This window comes from Gambusia affinis, linkage group LG20 (assembly GCF_019740435.1).
Source record: "Gambusia affinis linkage group LG20, SWU_Gaff_1.0, whole genome shotgun sequence".
Classification (NCBI taxonomy): Eukaryota; Metazoa; Chordata; class Actinopteri; order Cyprinodontiformes; family Poeciliidae; genus Gambusia; species Gambusia affinis.
In genome coordinates, this window is record NC_057887.1 from 13967589 (window position 1) to 13987876 (window position 20288).

At 37.6% G+C, this 20288-nt stretch overlaps 1 protein-coding gene across 3 annotated transcripts; it reads right to left on the bottom strand.

The window, feature by feature from the left end:
• Positions 1–12876: 12876 nt before the first annotated feature.
• Positions 12877–19878, bottom strand: oat (ornithine aminotransferase). Of its 3 annotated transcripts, none has more exons than XM_044103760.1 (10): positions 19776–19878; positions 17620–17811; positions 17301–17525; positions 17125–17220; positions 16878–17005; positions 16548–16670; positions 14713–14841; positions 14517–14630; positions 14230–14374; positions 12877–14018 (listed from the first exon to the last, which is right to left on the bottom strand). In XM_044103760.1, exons 2-10 carry the CDS (start codon positions 17804–17806, stop codon positions 13858–13860), a joined length of 1308 nt encoding a protein of 435 aa, XP_043959695.1. In that variant the 5' UTR covers positions 17807–17811; positions 19776–19878; the 3' UTR covers positions 12877–13857. The 3 variants fall into 3 exon arrangements, with proteins under 3 accessions (XP_043959695.1, XP_043959694.1, XP_043959693.1); XM_044103759.1 differs by having other exon boundaries at positions 19723–19870; XM_044103758.1 differs by lacking the exon at positions 19776–19878 and adding an exon at positions 19263–19462.
• Positions 19879–20288: the final 410 nt, after the last annotated feature.

Sequence of the window (20288 nt, forward strand, 5' to 3'; positions counted from 1 at the left end):
ATAGAGCCTGTCTTTGAAAGCTGACTATTTGAATTTATTGTCAATGAACAGATACAACAAAGCAACATTTATTTGTTCTGACTCATTGGACAGATGCCTCACACGGTATATTTTGCCATCTTATACACTCTGAATATCTCATATTTCATAATCTTCATGTTAATAGGGGTAATGTGTGGGATACACTGCACCAAGAAGGATCTTAGAGGGTAAAATAAATGTTCCACCTGTCACAATGACGTTCTTCTAGTTTCAACATTTTAAAGCTCAAAAATAGAAAAGAAAAGTACTGCACATGACTTAATACTAAAAAAATCTGTAATAAAAGTGAATTGTGTCAGTTAGGCTTGCATAAGCTTCTATACTTCCCTAATTTTAAAGCTCTACATATGTGGTATACAGATTTGAAACAGTATGAAACTATGACAATACCAAAAATGTAGTTGAGTTTCTGATTTTGGGCTACAATGTGTGACTTTGCTCCTTTTATTTGAAAATGAGCAAAACAAAACTTGTTCAGGAAAAGGCTGATAGATAATTGCTTATATCACTGCAGTCCAAAATCCCCAATAAACAGATAAATCTCAATCTAAACTCCAGTTACAACAGTCGAAACTGGTCAGTTAGAAAAGAAAACCAAATTAAGTTTGACATGGACAATTTCCTTCTCTGATTGAACTGCAGCTTCTGGTTAATTTGACTCTCAACATATGTTTTTACTATTGGTTATTTAGTCTGTCTATAAAGAAGATTTATTTTTTTATATACTTTCAAGATTTTTCTTGTCAACTTTATTGAAAGATAAATGACAAATTTATCATATCATCTAAGTATCATAAACTAGACTAGTATATAAACTGGATAGGCTCATTCAATGCTTGGCTGAAATTGTTGTATATGTCATTTTAATTTTTTTTGTGAAACACCAACAAAATAAGTGGCTGAAACAATTTCTAAAGCAAAATGAAAGATTTGCTTAATAGCTTTTTACTAAATATGCATATCCTTATACTTCAATGTTTATACAGAAATGAGGAAGAAGTTTCTTAATTAGTAAAGCCAAGAGGTCTTTTGTAACTTTGAAGGAGCTACAAAGGTCCACAGCTCACACAGGAGAATCTGACAGGAAAGTGATTAATTACACACTGTACAAATCTGACTTTAAGAAGGTGTCTGTCTGTTTTCAGAATAATGCGCGGATCATTGTGGAAGACAAGTGCAGATGAATACAGAGCATCACTGGAAGAAAACTTGTGAAGGCTGTAAAAGACTTGAATGTCCCTAATCATGCAGTTATAGCGACAATAGATTAGTTTATGTCAAACCAGAAGTAAGTCTTCAACTGGCCCAGTCAATGTACAAACTTAACAGGGACAATGGAGAATCTGTAGCAAGAGATGAAAGCCAATGTTCACAGACTGTCTCTACACAATCTGGTTGAGCTTGAGCAATTTTGCCAAGAAGAATGGATACAATTTTAACTTGAGACATAAGCCAAAAGACAGTAGCTCTGAGAGCATAAAGATGTCAATATGTTGAGAACTTCAAGGGGTCCTAATACTTTTACAAGGCTCTGCTCTCATCTTACCACATTAGGTCACATAACTCCTTCCAACACTAGAACATAATGTGTCTGGAAATGGTTTGACCAGCAGACCAAACAATATCACAAGCCCTCCGATTGACACCAGGCAGTCCTTTCAGAATGAAGGCGCTGGAGAATATTGAGCCGTGCTCGTGCAATCGTGCTCCAACGATTTGCAGTCAGACTTTTTGAGGAATCTTCTAAAAGGTTTCCTGCAGGATCGACACTTTGATGAAGATGGATGTACACTTTGAAAATAAAGCAAAGTACACCTAATCACCCCATTAAGCCACTCTAAGTGATTTCAGGCATCCAGTTCTTGTGAGAAACACATTAGGTTAGAAAGGATAGTAGTGGTAAAGGGTTTGTATCACTTAAAGAAAGGATGTCAAGATGTTTGCTTGTGAAAATGCACAATGTAATGACTTAAGGGTGTGCTTAGAGTATGTTTGCTCATGAATAATGTTAAGTGCTTATGCTTACAATAAATTTCATCCTTGAGAATATTTTACATGGAGGAATTTTACAAATTTATGGACATCAAAACGTCTTTCACACGAGTAATATTGACATTGTTTCACCCAATGACCTCATCCAGTCTCAAATGTTTCAGGGTCAAAAATTGGGATACCTCCAGAGTTGGACAAAGTGGTCTGCTGGCATTAAAATTCCCCTTTGGAGAAGTGTTAGTAATGTCAGAAGGCCGAGAACACACAGGCTCAGCGAGACTACGGAGGACACCAAGGATCAAAGCTGGAAAGTGCTGTTGCAGATTTGGAGCTTTGCATGAGCTAGAAATTAAAGTTTAAGAGCATGGAGAAGCTGTGAGGACCGACTTTCACCAGTTACTGAGATTGTATTTATTAACTTCCCTTTCTGGGGGGATTTGATTTGCATATAGAAAAGGCGCACGGAATGAAAAGCTATGTGAACGTGCTCCAGTTGAACAATGATTAGCAGCGTCCACTGTGGCAGCATTCTTCAGATGTTCACTTGAACGGTTAAGGAATTTGATGTTTTTGTCTTGTCGTTGCAGACCCAGGGGGAGACTGTGTTCTCATTGAGCTGTACTGGTAATCATTTTCCAGTGTGTGGGTCTGTGTGTGTGGGCTCCCTTCTACTGTACCTTTCCGTGCGTCAAAAAAAAAAAGAAAAATGATTTTGAAAAAAATAGCATTTTACTTTTAATTACAGCCTTACTCTGTGGCAGTGTTTGTGTGAAAGGCCCAGATGAGACAGACGATCGTCAATTCGGTCTCCCAGCACCTATGTACAGGCCACGGCTAAAACATTTAATTATACCTAACATTAAGGATGATTATGAAGCAGATTTGATGACTGCTTCAAGTAATATTTTCACTTTGTACCAGCAGCAGAAAGAAAGAAAGAAAGAAAGAAGCGTTCACTGAAGCACGGCAGCAATGTTGCCGAGGATCAGGAAGAGACTTGTGGGAGGGGAACACCAAAAAATCCTGGACACAATATTTGCTTAAGAAAAAGATTAATTTTCATTGTGATGCTTCCCAGTGGTCTGACAATCCCTCAGTTTTGGGTTTGGCATGGGACATGGCCTCAAAAAGGCATAAAGAGTGAGTGGAAAAGAGAAAAAGAAGACAATAGGATAACGCTCATACATCATTTGCACCTGTCCTGTTCACCTCTCCTCTTACTCGCCAACGTTTGTGCGCTATTTGAGAGCAAGAAAAACAAGGAACACCTTAATCAAGAAAATAAAAAAGTGAAAAAAGAAGAGATACAGCCGTTGTATGTTTACAGACACTCATTATCTAATCGGATTAACTTTGTTTTGTTCTCTGAGAAAGAATGGGGAAAAATGTGTCCCTCTATATTTCCAAAACTGAGAGTGTCACACCTCTAGGACAAAGGTACTCCACAGTCCTTAAGAGCAACTTTCCAGCAACTTTAAATTACATTCCTTATTCAACACACCTGAATCTAACAAAGGGCTCGTAACAAGGCGTCTGTGGAGTTGAGCGACTGCTGATTAGGAACTTCAGCCATCTGATTCAGGTGTGGAAGAGAAGGGATGCAACTGAAAGTTGCAGGAAGGTAGAATTCAAGGACTGAATTCTACCTTCAGGTTTGGTCAGTAAGTTGTAAGGTCCCACCAAAACTTAGACCAAACCTATGCCCTTGGACTGCACTGTCTTACTTTCCATCCATGTCCCAATATTGACATTTTGTGGTTGCAGCATGATAAAATAGAATGAAAATAGAATAGAAACACCCTTTATTGTCTCACCGAATAGTGAAACTCAGGTGCAACAACAGCAATGTGGAAAAAAAAAAGAAAAGGGTTATCGGTACGTTTTTTCAAGATATTTGTGATTATGCAACTAGTGCATTTACATTTAAAGAAACAGGTGAGGAAATTTAAAATATTTTAAGCTCTTAAGTAAATCTAATAATTTAGGTTCGTTATTAAAGAGTGAATTTTTTTTTTCTAGACGTTTACTTTTAAATCCCGGCTCTCTAAAAGGCCTCCAGAGCAGAAATAACTGAACAACCATTCCCAGTTTATCGACTGGCCAAAACACAGAGATTTAATCCCCTGGACAAACTGTCTGTGAATGAGTTTCTAAAATGAAATTTGACGTACCTCATTAGCGATTAATTAGCTCAGACAATGAACAGGAAAAACATCACTGATTAATTTTACCTCTGGCTGATGATAAGTGTTGTGAACGAGGTTGAAATGTGCCGTTTTGTGTTTGCAGAGCCCAAAGTGCCACGGCTATGCTTGAGATCTTGACGTATCCCTTTATGGTGCTGAGAGCCTCTGTGGCAGCTTGCCCAACCCAGGCTTGTGGAGTCCTCATCACTGCCAGCTTCAATGTAGTACTGTAGGCTGCCAGTCTTTTCTTTCTGAACAGCCCTCATGTTTGCGCTTTCCAGCACACCAACGACGTCTTTTTCTTTTGCTTTGCAAGCCTCGACATCACATTCATTTACTGAATAAACAAGTCCTTTGTATGTTTAACTTTATGTAAACTGTGTCCGACTGACCTTTTCAAGTGTTTTTGGCCTTAAACTTGGATTACTGTGGGCAATCCCAACGTCCGCCTGCTTCCTGCTGCCGCCCTTTCTTCCCTCACTTAAATTCACACAGTGGGGCTTTGTCTGCAGTTGTTGTGGTCAGACTGTCACTGTAAAGTCCTCATAAAAACATTTTTCTGAGCCCTGAGTCATTGGACAGCGACTTCAGTTGACCTGAAGGGGGAAAAATAGCCAGGAAGTAATTGCTTGCAGCTTGTGTTTCTGCAAACACTCATTTTCAAGACAGAAGAGGCGGAAACGCTTGTTTTTTGTTGTGGTTTCCATGTTTCGCTTGCTATATGTTGACGTTCTGAACCTTCTACAAGGGAGGAATCAGATTCTAACTACAGGAAATCAGTGAAAGAAAAAAAAATCACTGTGATCATCAATAACCTAAAGTGACAGTAAACTTAAGCCAAGGAGGAAAATATCTGACTTCATCTCAAGATAAAGTCTTGAAAAAAGGTTAACATTATATTTCCAGTAGGAGGTTAAAATCATGAACACAACTATAAACCAAACTGAGGAGCAACATTTACATTATGATATAGTCCAGAGCAATATTTATATTTATAAATCCATTTGCACATAAATATTTGGGTAACAAGAAACATATTTGTCCTTGCTGCCTCAACTTGTCTTGTTTTATGTCAGTTAGGATTACCAAAATTATTACTCTTTCCTTAATCCTATATTCATAATTTGTCACTTTCTTCATTTTCAGAAGGCTAGATTTATTTGGTATTTGGTATAATTGTTTTAAAGTGTATGACTCTCCTTCCACAACCTTCTTACAATAGTTTGCTGGGATATTGGCTCATTCCTCGTGACAGAACAGGTAGGACTGAGTCGGGTCTGTAGGTAACCTTACTCTCACGTACCTTTTCAAGTTTGCCTGCAAATTTTCTGAGACTGAAATCGGTGCTTTGTGATGAACACTGCAAAACCTTGACTTTATCGTTCTTAATCTTTGTACTTCGTAATTTTTATGCCTATTGATCCAGTCTTGCCCAAGCTTCCTGAGTGGTACTTAATATTTCCACATAATATGTTGCTATCTATTTTGTGAAGAGAGCACTACTCCCTCCAGCTGTAAAACATCCACACAATATGATGCTTATGATTGCAAGCTCCCCCTTTGTCTTAAAAAAAATAGCAGTGGTCATCTTGGCTGATTTATTTTTTTAGACCATAGTACATATTTCTAAAAAAGCATCTACTTGTCCCTGAGTGAGTTTGCAAACTGTAATTGGACTTTTAATTGTGGCTTCTTCCTTTCTGACTTATCATTTGTAGCTGATGTTGAGACAGGACATGTTTTACTTTTGATAACGACACTGTCTTGTTCACAAGGTTTTGTTCTAGTGCTGAAACAAGTTCACCTTCAGGACACCAAACCTGTCTCCTTCCAGAAAACTATAACTGGACATTCACATTAAACAATAAATCAATTAATTGTGTAATAAAATAAAATGAGCCATTTTATATATGGTTTTGGGTGTGGGTTTGTGTTTGTTTCCTTTTCATATGTTGGTTGTTGTGCTTTACTTTGGATATTAAAAAATATCTTGTAGTTCAAATGTGGAGTGTTCTTTAAAAAATTTAAGTTTATTAACTTTTGAGAAGCATTATTACTCCATTATCAGTGTATTACTCTGAAATGCTCTCAAGGCAACAGCAATATCATTTATCTCAATAATTTTTGGGACAATTAATCTCTGTGACAGGCCTAATTCGCATCCTTCTTGAAAATAATATAAGAAGGATGCGAAGTGTTACCCCACCGTTTGAAGGACGCCTTCTTGGCGCCAGCCTGCCCTGCGACAGACTGGTGACCTGTCCAGGGTGAACCCTGTCTCTCACCCAAAACTTTCGCTGGAGATAGGCACCAGCACCCCTCCTGACCCCGCCAGGGACAAGAGTGTTCAGAAAATGGATGGATGAATGAGACACCTTCAGCCATCTGATTTGTGGCGATTAAAAATTCTGATGTTTTGGTTGCTTTTTCTATATTTTCCCATGACGTTACATGAGGAAGCAGTGTGTTTGATTGGCTCCCTTAAAGTACATTTACAGGCATCCCACTTTCTAATCAAAGCAGTGATGTCCTCACCTGGGCTGTCCCATTAACAATTATCCATTGTTAATGGATAATTTCCTATCAGAAAATATAAATTCTTCAGTTAACTCTAATTAAAGTCCAAAGGGAACATTTTAGTCCGATTCTGATTTAACATTAGTAAGGTTTTATGTTATAAAATGGCAATATCTAGTGTCAGCTATCCATGTGTTGAGCTTGAGTATTTTTGCAAAGGCGAATGAGCAAAGATATCAGTTTCTACATGCGTGAAGCTAGTAGACAAATATTAGAAAAAGACTGGCAGCTTTAATCACAAAAAAAACATGATTCTATAAACTCTTACATGCCTCACATTTTTATTTCTTCAGATATAAATATTTGCCCAAGGCAGGGGTACACATACCAGCACTCGATCTGTTGTTTATCAGCCGCATTATGTAATGTATAGGGGGGTGAGGGGGGATGTCTGAACCTCTGTTGCCGTGACACGTCTGTAGTTTTTTCAGGCAGATATAAATCAAATGGGCCATGACAAATAGGATAATTTTCTGAAAGCACTTAAATGGAGAGTCAAGTGTCCCCATGCCTGGAGTGTGCAGGGAGAGGCTTGTCCTTCGGAAGACCTTGCCTGATAAATGTATGTACATTTATGCATCCCCTCAGACAGGGAAGGTCTGCAGCTGTGGGAGAAAAATTAGCCGGTGCATTTCCTCCCTTACAGACCATATATCGTTTGCACTTTAAGATGTACATGTATCTCATCAATGCATTCAGATATCATAAACCTAATGCAAAAGCCCCATTAATTTGAGTACTGGCAGGCAAACCCAACATTTTAAGTGATTTATCTGTGGAGCAACAGGAAGAAAAAAAAAGAGAGATATAGCTTTTCCTGTCCTGCACAGCATCGCTCATCATTCTCAAGCTGGCACCTTGCTTCTCCGGACCTTTAATGGATACGGGGCTTTTTAAATTTATCGTGGTTTGAATTCAACTTCACCACTTTGATTACATCCCAGATAAGTACCACAATCTGATTTCTGCATTACGTAAGCCGGGAATGCAAATGGGCGTCCTAAGTTGGAGGGAAAGTGGCAGAAAGCGAGAGATGGAAAGTGGTGTCACATGGAGGGATAACAAATTAAAAGACTAGTCAACTAGAAAGACTGGGAACAAAAAAAAAGGAAAGATAAAATGCTGAAAGAGGGGAACAAAAGAAGCCATTTAGTCTGGATGAGCCTCTCTTGACCCAGTCGGTGTGAGAAATTGTGATGGAACAGACTGCCAGCTTTGAACCCAGCCTCGTTCCTCACGCTCAGAAGGAGACTGTCTGCTGGCACTGAGCGCATGGGAGGGATAAGCAGTAAGAAGTTGCGGGAGAATCCTCAGGTTTGGCCAGGACAGTCCGAGCCTTGAGCCGTACTTCAAGTTTTCCCAGATCCTCACAGGGCCAGCAGGCCTGTCAACCCCCTGCCAAATCTGGAGCTCATTTGTGGAATATAGTGTGTCTTCCTGCCGTGGCAAACATATTTCTCAAGCAAACTCAGAACAAACCCATTCGTCTCTCAGCTCACTTAAAAGAAATACAGCTATTTGCACAAATAGCCGTACATCTTAGAACTGCTTTATATTTTATCGTGTTACATCTAAAAATGTTGATGTGTATAGGGGGAATTTTCTGCTACATTTGGGAGTGATTTCAAGTTTCTGTTCACAGTGTATTTCCTAAAGATTACTATGAGATGATCTAAGAGATTCTTTAAATGCAAAATCAGACTTTATGTGCCCTTTTTTCAACTGACTTTTAGATATATGTCAATGTTAGCAAAAGCTTAGTTTTAGCTTTGAAAAGATTTTCAAGAGTCACCACTACAGAGCAAAGGTAAAATAAACCACAGTTGACCTGTCACTATGAAAGCAGAGCAGAGATTCATCTTCAACTAAGGCAAGTTTATTTGTAGCAGCAAGACAATACAAAGTATTTTACATAATAAAAATATTGCAATAAAATTTGTGTCCCAGTGATAATTACTGAAAGGCAACTCTAATGGGTTTTAGCCTTGATCTAAAGTGAAACTCACCCCAAAATCAACTTCTTTTTTTTCTAATAAGCATTTATGTGTGATTAGGGACATTTTTGTGCAATTTTTTTTGTATGGCATTATTTTATGTTGTGATTTCTATATCTGAGCAATATGTCTCTTGGCTCCGCCTACTTTCTTGGAATTGTTCAAAATGCGTCAGGGTGGGCTTATGCTAAGGGGAATTAGTTACACTTTACAGAAAATCATACAAACTGAAAGTGCAACTAAGCCTCCTATGGAAGTCAAACCCTCTGGCAAATTTAGAGAAACTTCCAACAAAGTGAGCAGAACCAAGAGACACTGAGCGGCATGGGCAAGTGTGGGATTATGCAGGGCTCGTCAGGATGAAAATTGCTAATTTATCCATTTTGTCAACATACTTGGAAACTTTTCAGATCTCTCCAACAATATTTACTCCAAAAAGCAACAAGCAACAAATTTAGCAACATTTTCTGTTTTATCTAAGACTTTTATTTTGACATGCGCATTTAAGGACATTTTTATTCCTTCCGGCTTTAAGTTAGATTTGAGGTTTCACAGTATGCTTTTGGGATTGTATTATCTTTTGTTTTGACTGTGTATTCTTTGTGTTAATTTACTTGTGAAGGATTATGGAATTTGTCTATGGAAATGTGCTATATAAACTTTTATATACTTGCTTACTTTACTTACATAAAAAGATGCTTGCAGCTGTACGCACTGCTAAAATTATCTATTGGAGAACGGGAGAGGTAGGGGTCTCTGGTATATCTAATCCCAATGCAGTCTTTGAGGGGCATAAACAATTTTGCAGTGCTCAGTATTTAGTAGACAGCAGTGCTTTGTTCTTTTTGTCCCGAACTAAATAGATGGCTTGATGGTAAACTTGTAAAAACATCTGAATTTTAAATGATCTTTTACCAAACATTTGGGGGTTTAAAACGAAACAACGAGGTAACAAAAGCCTTAAATCTTCAGAAAACATGCAATTTTCTAAATTGTTGTGGTTCCAGACCACATACTTACAGGCTGACCAGAGTCCAACTAGAGGAAAACTGAATGTCAGCTTTTTTTAATGCTATGAATGAGAACATAATCAACAAATGTATTCCTACAGCAAATAATTTCAGTAATTCTTGGCTGAGTGAAATTTCCCAAAGACAAAATCGATACAAAGCATTTAAAGAGGAGTAGACATTAAATGGGCAAAGCATTAAACAAGCTTCAATGAACTTTATCAATCTATTATTCCAGGCATTATTTTCTGTTTTGTAATACATTTACAAAGCATAAACTTCTTTCTATCCTGAAAGCCTGGGACTTTTTTGAGGAACTAAAACAAGGCCTGTAATTCATCCAATCCGAGAGCTTGAGCTAGTTGACAAAGAAGAATGAGGAGAAATCTCGGTCAAAATGTGATTCTACAAAATATTTTAGATTTAAAAATGTAAATCAGTGACTCTTGAGAAGAGGGACAAAACATGTCCTATGGATAGAGCACAAAACTTGAATAAAATATGTATAAAATATAACTTTTTCAAATATCTGACCAAACTAACCTGGGCCATGTCAGCACCACAAGGTATGTTTTCCTGGTGTTTGCCGAATATTTTTTATTTTAAACATTGTAGTAGATGGATGGTGTCTTTAAAATCCCTTGTCCTGGAGCATAACTCAATACATTACAATAGTTTAACAATGAAAGGAATAATAAGATAATATATTATGACAAGTAAGTTTTGGTATTCAAATAAATTATTATAAAAGTTTCAATAAATTTAATTAAAAATCATTTTTATATATTTTACAACTTAATTGAAATTTGTCCCAAGTTTTTGTCAACACCGTCAGACATAAAAAGAATGTAAAAATAATCAGGCATTAATGGGGGGCCTCAGAACTTCACAGAACCCCATCACCTCTTCCTTTCTCTTCCTTTGCTAAAAGGGCTAAGCAGCTCTGGTTAGCTTATGTTATTCTTTAGTTTTTTTCTTCCGTTTTACTCCTAAGTTGTTCGTCACAACCGTGATGTGTCAACACCAGAACTGACAATTTACAAACCCTTGATGAGATTTTGTGAAATAAATGCTTAATTTTGGTAAAGATTTCATGGACCCGGTCAGCTACAATATGGCCTCCTTCAGAATAACATCAGATAAATAAATTGAGGTAGTTTGGCATTTCATCAACTCCGTCAGAGTTTTTAACTGACAGTGTGACTCTTTCAGTGATAGTGTTGAGAAATCTCACTTAAATGTGCAGTTGTAAGCCTTATAATTTTATATTTTTGTCAGATGGTGATGACAAAGTTCTGGGTCAGGTCCTTTAAAAGTTTTACTTTCAAAAAAATGTTGCAACTGGGAGCCTGCACCTTAGCATCTTTACATTTCCAAAACATTATTTGTCATATTTGCATACATAAGCTTAAGGAATAATTTCATTTATTTATTTATTTATTTATTTGAAACCATTTTGTCCCAATTCTCAAGAATCACTGAAATATGTACCCTTTGTTTTAAATCCGAATGTAAATCACTGTAAAAAGAAAAACTGAGGGGTGTAAATTCTTTTCAGACGTGAAGTAATTTTGGGGCACGTGTTAATTGGTTGTACTTTCCTGTAGACGAAAATCATCTACATATTGACTTGATAGTTCTTCAGAATTTTGGTTCTCCTAAAACCCAGCTCAAGTCTGTTCCTTTCCCAACGTTTTAGGCGTTTTGGCCGCACCTTTTAGTCCTCGCACGGATTTACTTAGGTAAGAACACAGCACCACCTAGTGGCAAATGATAACATGAGATCGATTCACAATTCAAAACAGTTCAATTAAATCACATGTTTCCAGCATGTCAGTGGGTTGATAATGATCACACAGAAGACCAGTTTGTGGCTCTGCCGACGTGATCAGAAAGCTCAGGTTGTTGTTTGTCTTGAGATTTGGTTCTTCTCCTTCTCTGGACAATGATCCATGGATTAGGAAAGGTTACTGCCCTGTCAAACACATTGACACTATGATCACAAAAGCTGGTGTTGTTACTTTTTGACAGTTTGGGAAGAGGCCAAGTCGGCCAGGGAAAATAATATCAGCAGATTCATAACACTTGTCAGCAGAGGGAAACATTAGGCTCTCTAAAGTATTCTAGTAAACCATGTCACTGACTTTGAGTTTAATAAAACACATTTTGCCAACAGCAGCAGATCACATGGCTCCCAAATTAAACTTGATTTTATTTTTATTTATTTTATTTTTTATTTTTTTTTTATCTGAGCAAGTCTTTTTTACCCTGAGTAGTCAACAGAACAGTGGCTGCCCATATCCTGGTTAAGACTGTGTGTATCAACTCTTGGAGCTCCAGCTGCTGGATGGATCTGCCTTGTGGATCTCCTCAAACTCTTAAAGGGCTTTAATCAACGTTGTGATTTGTTAATTGTTTTTGTTTAACTCAACTTTCCATTAACATTTTTAAACAAAAGCAGCTCTGCAAACAGCCAGCATTCTTACCAATTACCTTTTGAGACTTAACCTAAATGTACAGGTTCTCATCAATGACTGTCTGCTTGACAATTTAGCATTTTTTTCTATGAGAAATTAACATAAACCATTCATATAGGTAGTAGTCATAAATCTATATCATAAAGCAGATTCACTTTTAAACTGATTTACTTATTTTAGTGATATTTTTCAATTATTGAGATGCACGTGTATATTCCTTTTTCTATTCCCACACTGAAGACCATAGTTTCCCTTATTTAAATAAACTAATATAATAGACTTAATTTAATGCACTGTTAAAACGGGAATATATGTAATTTCATGTCTACATGATTGGGTTGCTTTGATAATATGCATTTAAATTTGCTTTGAGATCACATTGGATAGGAACTAAGTCATTTGTTTTGTTTAACCTTCTGTAACTACATACATTTGAAGCAAAATTAATAAGGCTGCTTAAAAGACTTCCGAACAAAAAGCAAACAAGTAAATAAAAAAAATAAAAATAATTTCTAAAAATCCCTCAGGGTGAGTTTAATTTAATTTAACTTCAACTGAACAATTTTGGCTTATCACTCAAAAAGAGTAGCAAGAGACATTATTTGAGGAACAATGAATTTTATATTAATGTCAGGTGTCTTCCAAAAGACCATCTTCACATACATTCTGCACAAACAGCAAATAATTACAACTAAGCCAGCCTCTGCCAGCACCACATTGCCATACATCCAAACATTCTTTAATTCATCCTACAGCAGCGTCAGAAGTGACATTTCTCACATACTTTTTGTGGGCAACATTAACTGTTATAGAGAGACCGTACAAAATTTAGTCAATTGGATTTTGAATTATTGTAAATTTAGTTTCCAAAAGTGCAAATGCACAATTACATAAATATAAAAAAAGGAGAGACCTAAATCACAAGATATCTAGACTTTTGACCTCTTATGTAACAAGATCGTTTTCAGAAAGTGTCTGCAGAAACCAGTCAAGCTGAAAGAAATCCAACAGTGTAAACACTTAAATGATAACCTATTACAGGGTATGTTCTACTAGAGTTGGAGCTGTAGACACAAACACGGCTTAACATTAACATATCAAAGGATGGTGGAAGACTGTCGGTTTGACCTTACTCAAACTGTGCAATGGGATCTTCAGATGATTTACATTTTTTAAAAAAAGAAAAAAGAAAAAAAAAAGGTGCATTTGCTTCACTGTCCTATAAAAGGTCTTTTTTCCCCTTCTTGAACAGACCATAAGCTTTAGTAGCAACACTGTTTCTATATTTTTAAACTGAAGGTTTCTGAAAACCCCTCACAAATATTTATAGTTAAACTCACACACAGTAAACTAAGCACATCAAAAGTTTAAGATCTTCCTGTAACCTCTTCTTAGGAAACCAAACTACAGCAGTTACTCTTACCAAGATGTCTGTGTATCTTCATACAATTCCTACTAAAGTTTCCTTCAAAAAGCATGAAAATGGTCTTCAAAGTAAAATTAAACTCTAAATAGCAACCAAAACATTAAGTGTGGCCTTCCTTGGCCTCAGAAGATTTGAACTACGTTTTCTTTTCTTTTAGAAGGACATGATGGTCCTCTGAATGATATCGATGGATTCCTGGAGTTCATGCTCCCGGATGACCAGAGGCGGGGCCAGTCGGATGATGTCCCCATGGGTGGGCTTGGCCAAGAGTCCGTTGTCCCGAAGGCGCAAGCAAACCTTCCAGGCATCATAGTCTGTAAGTGCGGAAAACAAAGTAACTTACTGACATGTAAGGTTGAACAGATAGAATGTTAGGTGTTGCAATAGTTCATTTAAAGCTCTTTTTGTGACAGGGCTAAACGGACAGTTCTCCATTAGTTATGTTTTTAGCAAACAGTATTTGCCAACATTCTGACCCATGCAAAGTTTGGTCTCTGTTCTCTCAGAAATAGTTTTCTACCTCACCTCTGGTCTCTTTGATCACAATTGCATTGAGGAGGCCTTTCCCTCTGACTGTTGTCACAATGTCTTTGGGCAGTTTCCTCAACTCAGACCGCAAAAGTTCTCCCATCTTTTGAGCATTCTCTGCAAGCTTCTCTTCCTCCAACACCTGGGGATATAAAAAATAAAACAGCACCATTTTGGTTTAGTACAGATGCTCAGATAAAACATTTTTGATATAGAGAAATACTTAAAAAGGCAAAAGCATGGACAAAAACAACGACAAAGTTAAACTGCTGTGAAATGTTCACCTCCAAAGCTGCAATAGCAACACGACAAGCCACAGGGTTCCCTCCGTATGTGGATCCGTGCTCCCCAGGCTTAATGGTCAACATTACATCATTATCACTAAGTACTGCAGACACCTAAGGGAATCAAAAACAGCCAAGTTAAAGCTAGCATGGGTGTAATCAAGTGTTATCTGATGAAATTACAGATAACACTCACTGGATAAACTCCTCCGGAGAGAGCTTTGCCCAGTACCACCAAATCCGGGCGAACACCTTCGTGGTCGACAGCCAGGCGCCGGCCAGTCCGTGCCAGGCCCGTCTGGACCTCATCAGCGATCCACAGCACCTGCAAAGCCCACAAGGGGTTTCTAGTGACTGCAGAAACATCGACACTCAGTGATGTTGTCACAGTCAACACAGTTCTGATCAGTTTTTAATCCAGCAGGAAGATCACCTCAGGACATTTCACATTAAACCACAGCCAAGAATTCCCTGTGAGCAAGTAGTTGTTGGCAACAATTTGGAAATGGACAAAAGGATAAAAGTCATTCCAGGGCTTCAGACTGAGACACAGCTAATAACTTTCTTTGAGCAAATACTTGTTGGCACCAACCTTGAAACAGCTCCAATTCAGATTTTATTGAAATTTGGGTCTTACAAGTTCAAATAAATCTCCCAGTAAATAAGTCCACTCCTGGGGCCAGGAAGAACTATTACGTTACTTTGCTAAGAAAGTTAATCTCTCTGCCTGCTGACACAGCTACAAAAAATCCATCTGCAGCACTTCCCACACACAATGTTAGCTTTCTAGGGAAAGAACATGCTGTGATCACTGAAACATTCTCTTCTTAGAAGTATTTGCGGGATGCCTTTATCTAAGAATCTTATCAAACTTTGACATTTTATTTACTTTCGTGCCTTTCATTCTTCACACTCAGTTGCCACAAAATTTCAGGGTTTTTTATGTGACATATTTTGGTGTTTAGCATTCTTAAAAGGAAGATTTTATTTTATATTAAAACAAGATTCATAGTTTTGCGCATAATGTTTCCATTTTTAAAAGAACATGTTGTGAAACTAATGTTCTGTTGAGCCAGAACTGTTTGTTTAGTTTGTGTATTTAAGTGTTTTTAGTTCCATTTGGCAGCAAATTTCAACCTGTTTTTTGATAGCCAAATAAGTTTCCATTTTTATGTATCTATTTTGTATTTTATGTGACGCACTAAACACAATGTGTGATTTTGTATATATCTATATGTGATTATTTTTTAATGTTGTGACTGTATAAAAGTAAAAAAAAAAAAAAAATATTTTATAATATAATATCGAGGTATTTTAAAAAATACATTGTGATTTCATTTTCTGGCAAGATCATCCACACCAATTTGCTGGACTAAACACACAAGCAAGGCTTACAGCTAATTTTTGACATGTTACATTCAATATATCAATATCACCAAGGAAATGTATGGTTAATTCCGTGTTATTTTAAAGCTTAATAAAAACGTTCGATTTGTCTACTCCTAGAAAGACGATTTATATCTGTGGGCAGCTTAAAATTAAACAGAAAATATTAAGAAATGCAGTTTATTTTTGACTAAATGAAGCTCTGCCAAACCATCCAAAAATGTTTTGGGAAAAAATATGCCAAGGTCACATCAAAAGTAGGCGGTTGTGTAGGTGTGTGTACACTACACATACGGGCAAATGGATGGATGAACAAGTGGACTGATTTTGAATGGATGGATACAAATTTTTAAAAATGGGGCAGTTAATAACATTAGGAAATGCAGATGTTTTTCCATGCTCTTTTCTCATTCTCCATACTTATCCAGACCTGGGAAATAACATAAAAATATTACTGTAGATGTAGATTCTGTTTAAATCTTGCTAGTTGTAGTGTACCTTGCCATTTGTAACAGCAGACAGCTGTGGTAGACACTATATAAAAGTATCAACATTTTCAGTTCTTTGGCATAAAGATGAAGAGTTGATACTATCATCAACCTAGTCATTATATGTTTTGGTTCTAGTGCCTTCATATGAACTTACATTGTATTTTGTGCAAAGTTCTCTGACTTTGGTCAGGTAGCCTTGGTCAGGCACAACCACGCCTGCTTCTCCTTGGATAGGTTCCACCATGAAAGCGGCAACATTTTGGTCCTGAAAAGCTTTCTAGAGAAAGGGAGGGGTAAAAAAAACAAGTTAAGATTTGGATACACATCAATCCGTGGAAAGTCTCAACTCAAAGTCAATGTTTCCCAACATTCTGCAAAACAAATTAACCATAAACTAAGCTGATGGGAACTGTATTTGCACAAGCTAAGCTAAGCTTTTTATGTAGCACGACATTCAAAAAAGAAAAACCTGTAGAACCTGTACCTCTAGTGCAGGAATGTCGTTGAATGGGACAAGCTCAAAGCCAGGCATGTATGGCCCAAAACCCTCGTAGCTACTGGGGTCAGTGGAGCTGGAGATGGCAGCCAAGGTGCGACCCCAGAAGTTTCCCTCTTAAGAAAGAAAGAGCGAAATACAGCTTCAATAATAATCTCGCCAAACTCTGGACAAAATAAACTTGCTTACTGTGGCATTCTGGAAATGTTTCAATATAGGATGGTGACTTGGTGACCTGCAAAAATGATCTTGGCCTTATTGTTTGGAACCCCCTTTATCTTGTAGGCCCACTTCCTGGCAAGCTTACAGGCTGTCTCACCACCTTCAACACCTAATTTTATACAAAATAAAAAGGAACTCCTTTAGATTTGATGTCAAAGAAATTTGAAAGACCCATCTTTATATACTTGCCTGTATTCATGGGTAAAACTTTGTCATATCCAAACATGTTGGTGATGTACTCCTCATAGGCTCCAAGCACATCATTGTAGAATGCTCTGGAAGTCAAGGCGAGCGTAGACGCCTGCTTGGTGAGCGCAGAGACGATCTTAGGGTGGCAGTGACCCTGATTTACTGCACTGTATGCACTGAGGAAGTCATAATATCGGTTGCCCTCCACATCCCACACATTGACGCCTTTAGTCCACAAAAAATAGAGTGAAATTATTTCTTCTTTGATGTGGATCAGCATTATTCATAGAAAATTTGCAATTTTTGGTCATGGACTCACCCTCGCCTCGCTCCAGGGCCACAGGGAGTGGGTGGTAGTTGTGTGCCCCATGCTTCTCCTCGCGGGCATAGATTTCCTCCGAGGTGAGCTTGGTCACGATGGCGGGCCTTGGACGTGTATGGATGCTCCTGCGGAGAACCAGCCCAGCACGGCTCAGGCTCCCGAGTTGTAAAATCATTCCCTTCATGCTTGCTGTTGTGTGGTTGGGCACAGAAAAAGAAAGACAAAAAAAAAAAAGAAAAGAGCTTTGATATCTAAAGCGATTGTGAAGTTATTTATTCAGTGGAAACACATTTTAGGTTTTTGTAGCAAAATGTAAAATATGACATTTAAATTGTGCAAAAAGCAAATATCACAGAAAGCAGTCTGTTTGGAACTGCTGTAGCATCTCTTACCAAAGGCAACTGCAAGTTCATCAATTAGTGAGACAAGAAAACTGTGTGAATTTATTTTGAGGGAAGCTCTGACAAACCTTGCTGTTATGCTACTTCCAAACATAACACTGTACATGTGTACTTATTAATTTACATCCAATGCCATATTAACAAAATTGACAATTGTAAATACTTTCCACATACACTGTAGCTTGTCTTAAGACTAGCACAGACTTCATGCAACTTTAACTCATCTGCTGATGCTGGTGCAACTTATCCTGTTGGTTTTTTCTTTAAATTTCTTACAGGATTAGAATGGAAAGAAGGGCTTTGCATGCTTCTCATGCTAGCAACGCCTCTCAGCAGCATAATTTGATATCCTGTCTCTGCTTTACGCTGAATTAAACATAGGCCCTAAATGATTTGTTCAGCCCTGCAAACTCTGTGGTGTCAAGTTTAGTTTCCAGCAGATGCAAGAAGTTGGAGGAAAGAGTCAGTTGACTGGTTAATCAAAGCTGATTTGAGAGGGAAATACCAAAAGTACCTTGGGGAAAGGGATAAAATAGTATTAACTAAAACATGATGATCAAAAACTCATTGGCTAGAAGACTCTCCTGGACATATTTCACTCTAAAAGTAGTAAGTACTTTTAGATGAATTAATTAATTTACAGAGATTTCTACATATAGACAACCCAATGACTTGGAGACAATTAACCAAACAGAAGTGGTTAAAAAAAAAGTCTATTACATGAGTTTCCATAGATCACAGAGGATTTGCAGGTCTGCTGAACCAAGCTTCTCTTTCATGTCCAATACAAAGGAAGGGACCGGCTACCGGTTAACAAAAGCAGCAACACTGCAGTTCCAGATTTTTCCATTTACACAGAAATGACATGTTTTTCGACTTTGGTTTGAAAGAAGAAAAACTACTTGATTTGATAGTGTAACGTTTAGGAGATTTGGGAATCTGTTGAAAGAGATTCTCAAATTTTTTTGAACAGTCAGGACTGTATTAGCCAAAAAAATAAAACAAACCCCTTTCACCTTCATCTAAAAGTTGCAGGATGGTCGCCCTTGAGGACTGGAGTTGGGGACCCCTGATCTAAGGGTATACCAGCCACCAACCCGTTGGCAGCCATACACGATCTCAAATATTTCATAAGTTATGTTACCTATGCTACCTCTTTTAAGTGTTGAAATCCACCTTTAAATTAAGATAGCAGAGTTGGTAAATCAATGAGCTGAAACATCTGTAAAGCAAACATACACCTTCTATCGGGGAGTTGACCTGAGCCTGGGCTCATCCCTCGGTTCATGACAGCTGATAGGTTCCTGAGGAGCTGCCTCCACCGCACCCACTGACCTCACCGTGCCAAGCTAAATAAAGAACTTAGCATCCAACCTGATATTATGCAACACGGAGTATCTCTTAGTAAATTTCGAGGGCGATACCATATCCGGAAGAGCTGAAACAGCCTCACAGAAAACTTAACTGCCTGCATTTGATGTCAAAAAATAACAAAACGCGTTCAAAAATAAATGTCAACCGTATAAATAGCCGCGTCTCCTCCCGAGACTAATGACACCAGTTGTTCAGAACCTTGTGGTGATCATCAGTTGTTCTGTTTTTTTGTTTGTTTTTGTTTTTTTCTTGCTAGTCTCAATCAATATTTTAAACTCAGTCTATCAAAATGAAACAAAGAAGAAAAAAAAGGTTGAAAATGTACCTTGTGTAAAAAGAACAGAAGTTCAGAAACCCTCTTTGTTGATGCTCACTCACCCTGGTGAAAAATATGATGCGTGTGCTGTTCCGGTGCGGATTATTTGACTGCCCGACGTGTCTACGACTGGGCTCTTTGTGCGTGCTTACGTCAGTGAAGACGCACGCCTCCATTGTGCAATTTTAGCCGATGATTTCACCGGTATACTTCATACCTACCTACCAGAATTAACCTTTTTTTCCATAATATAGTACGTAAATATCTATTGTCAGACCCTATTTGTGCCACTTAACATTATTTATCTAACGACAGCTGGTAGTTATGTAACGATCTCGAAAATGACTAAAAGCCACATGCTTGAATGTAATCCAACGTGAGAATCTATAGAGACCTATTAGAGCCAAAAAATGTAGATTAAATTCTATAGGCCAACGTTAATTTAAAAAGGCAGTAAAAAAAAAACTACAGTCAATGTGAAAAATACAAAAAGCATTGTATAAAAACAAAATATAAGAAACATCAGCCCAATAAGCAACATAGAGTTAGGGTAAATCCAAAATAATCCTTAGTAA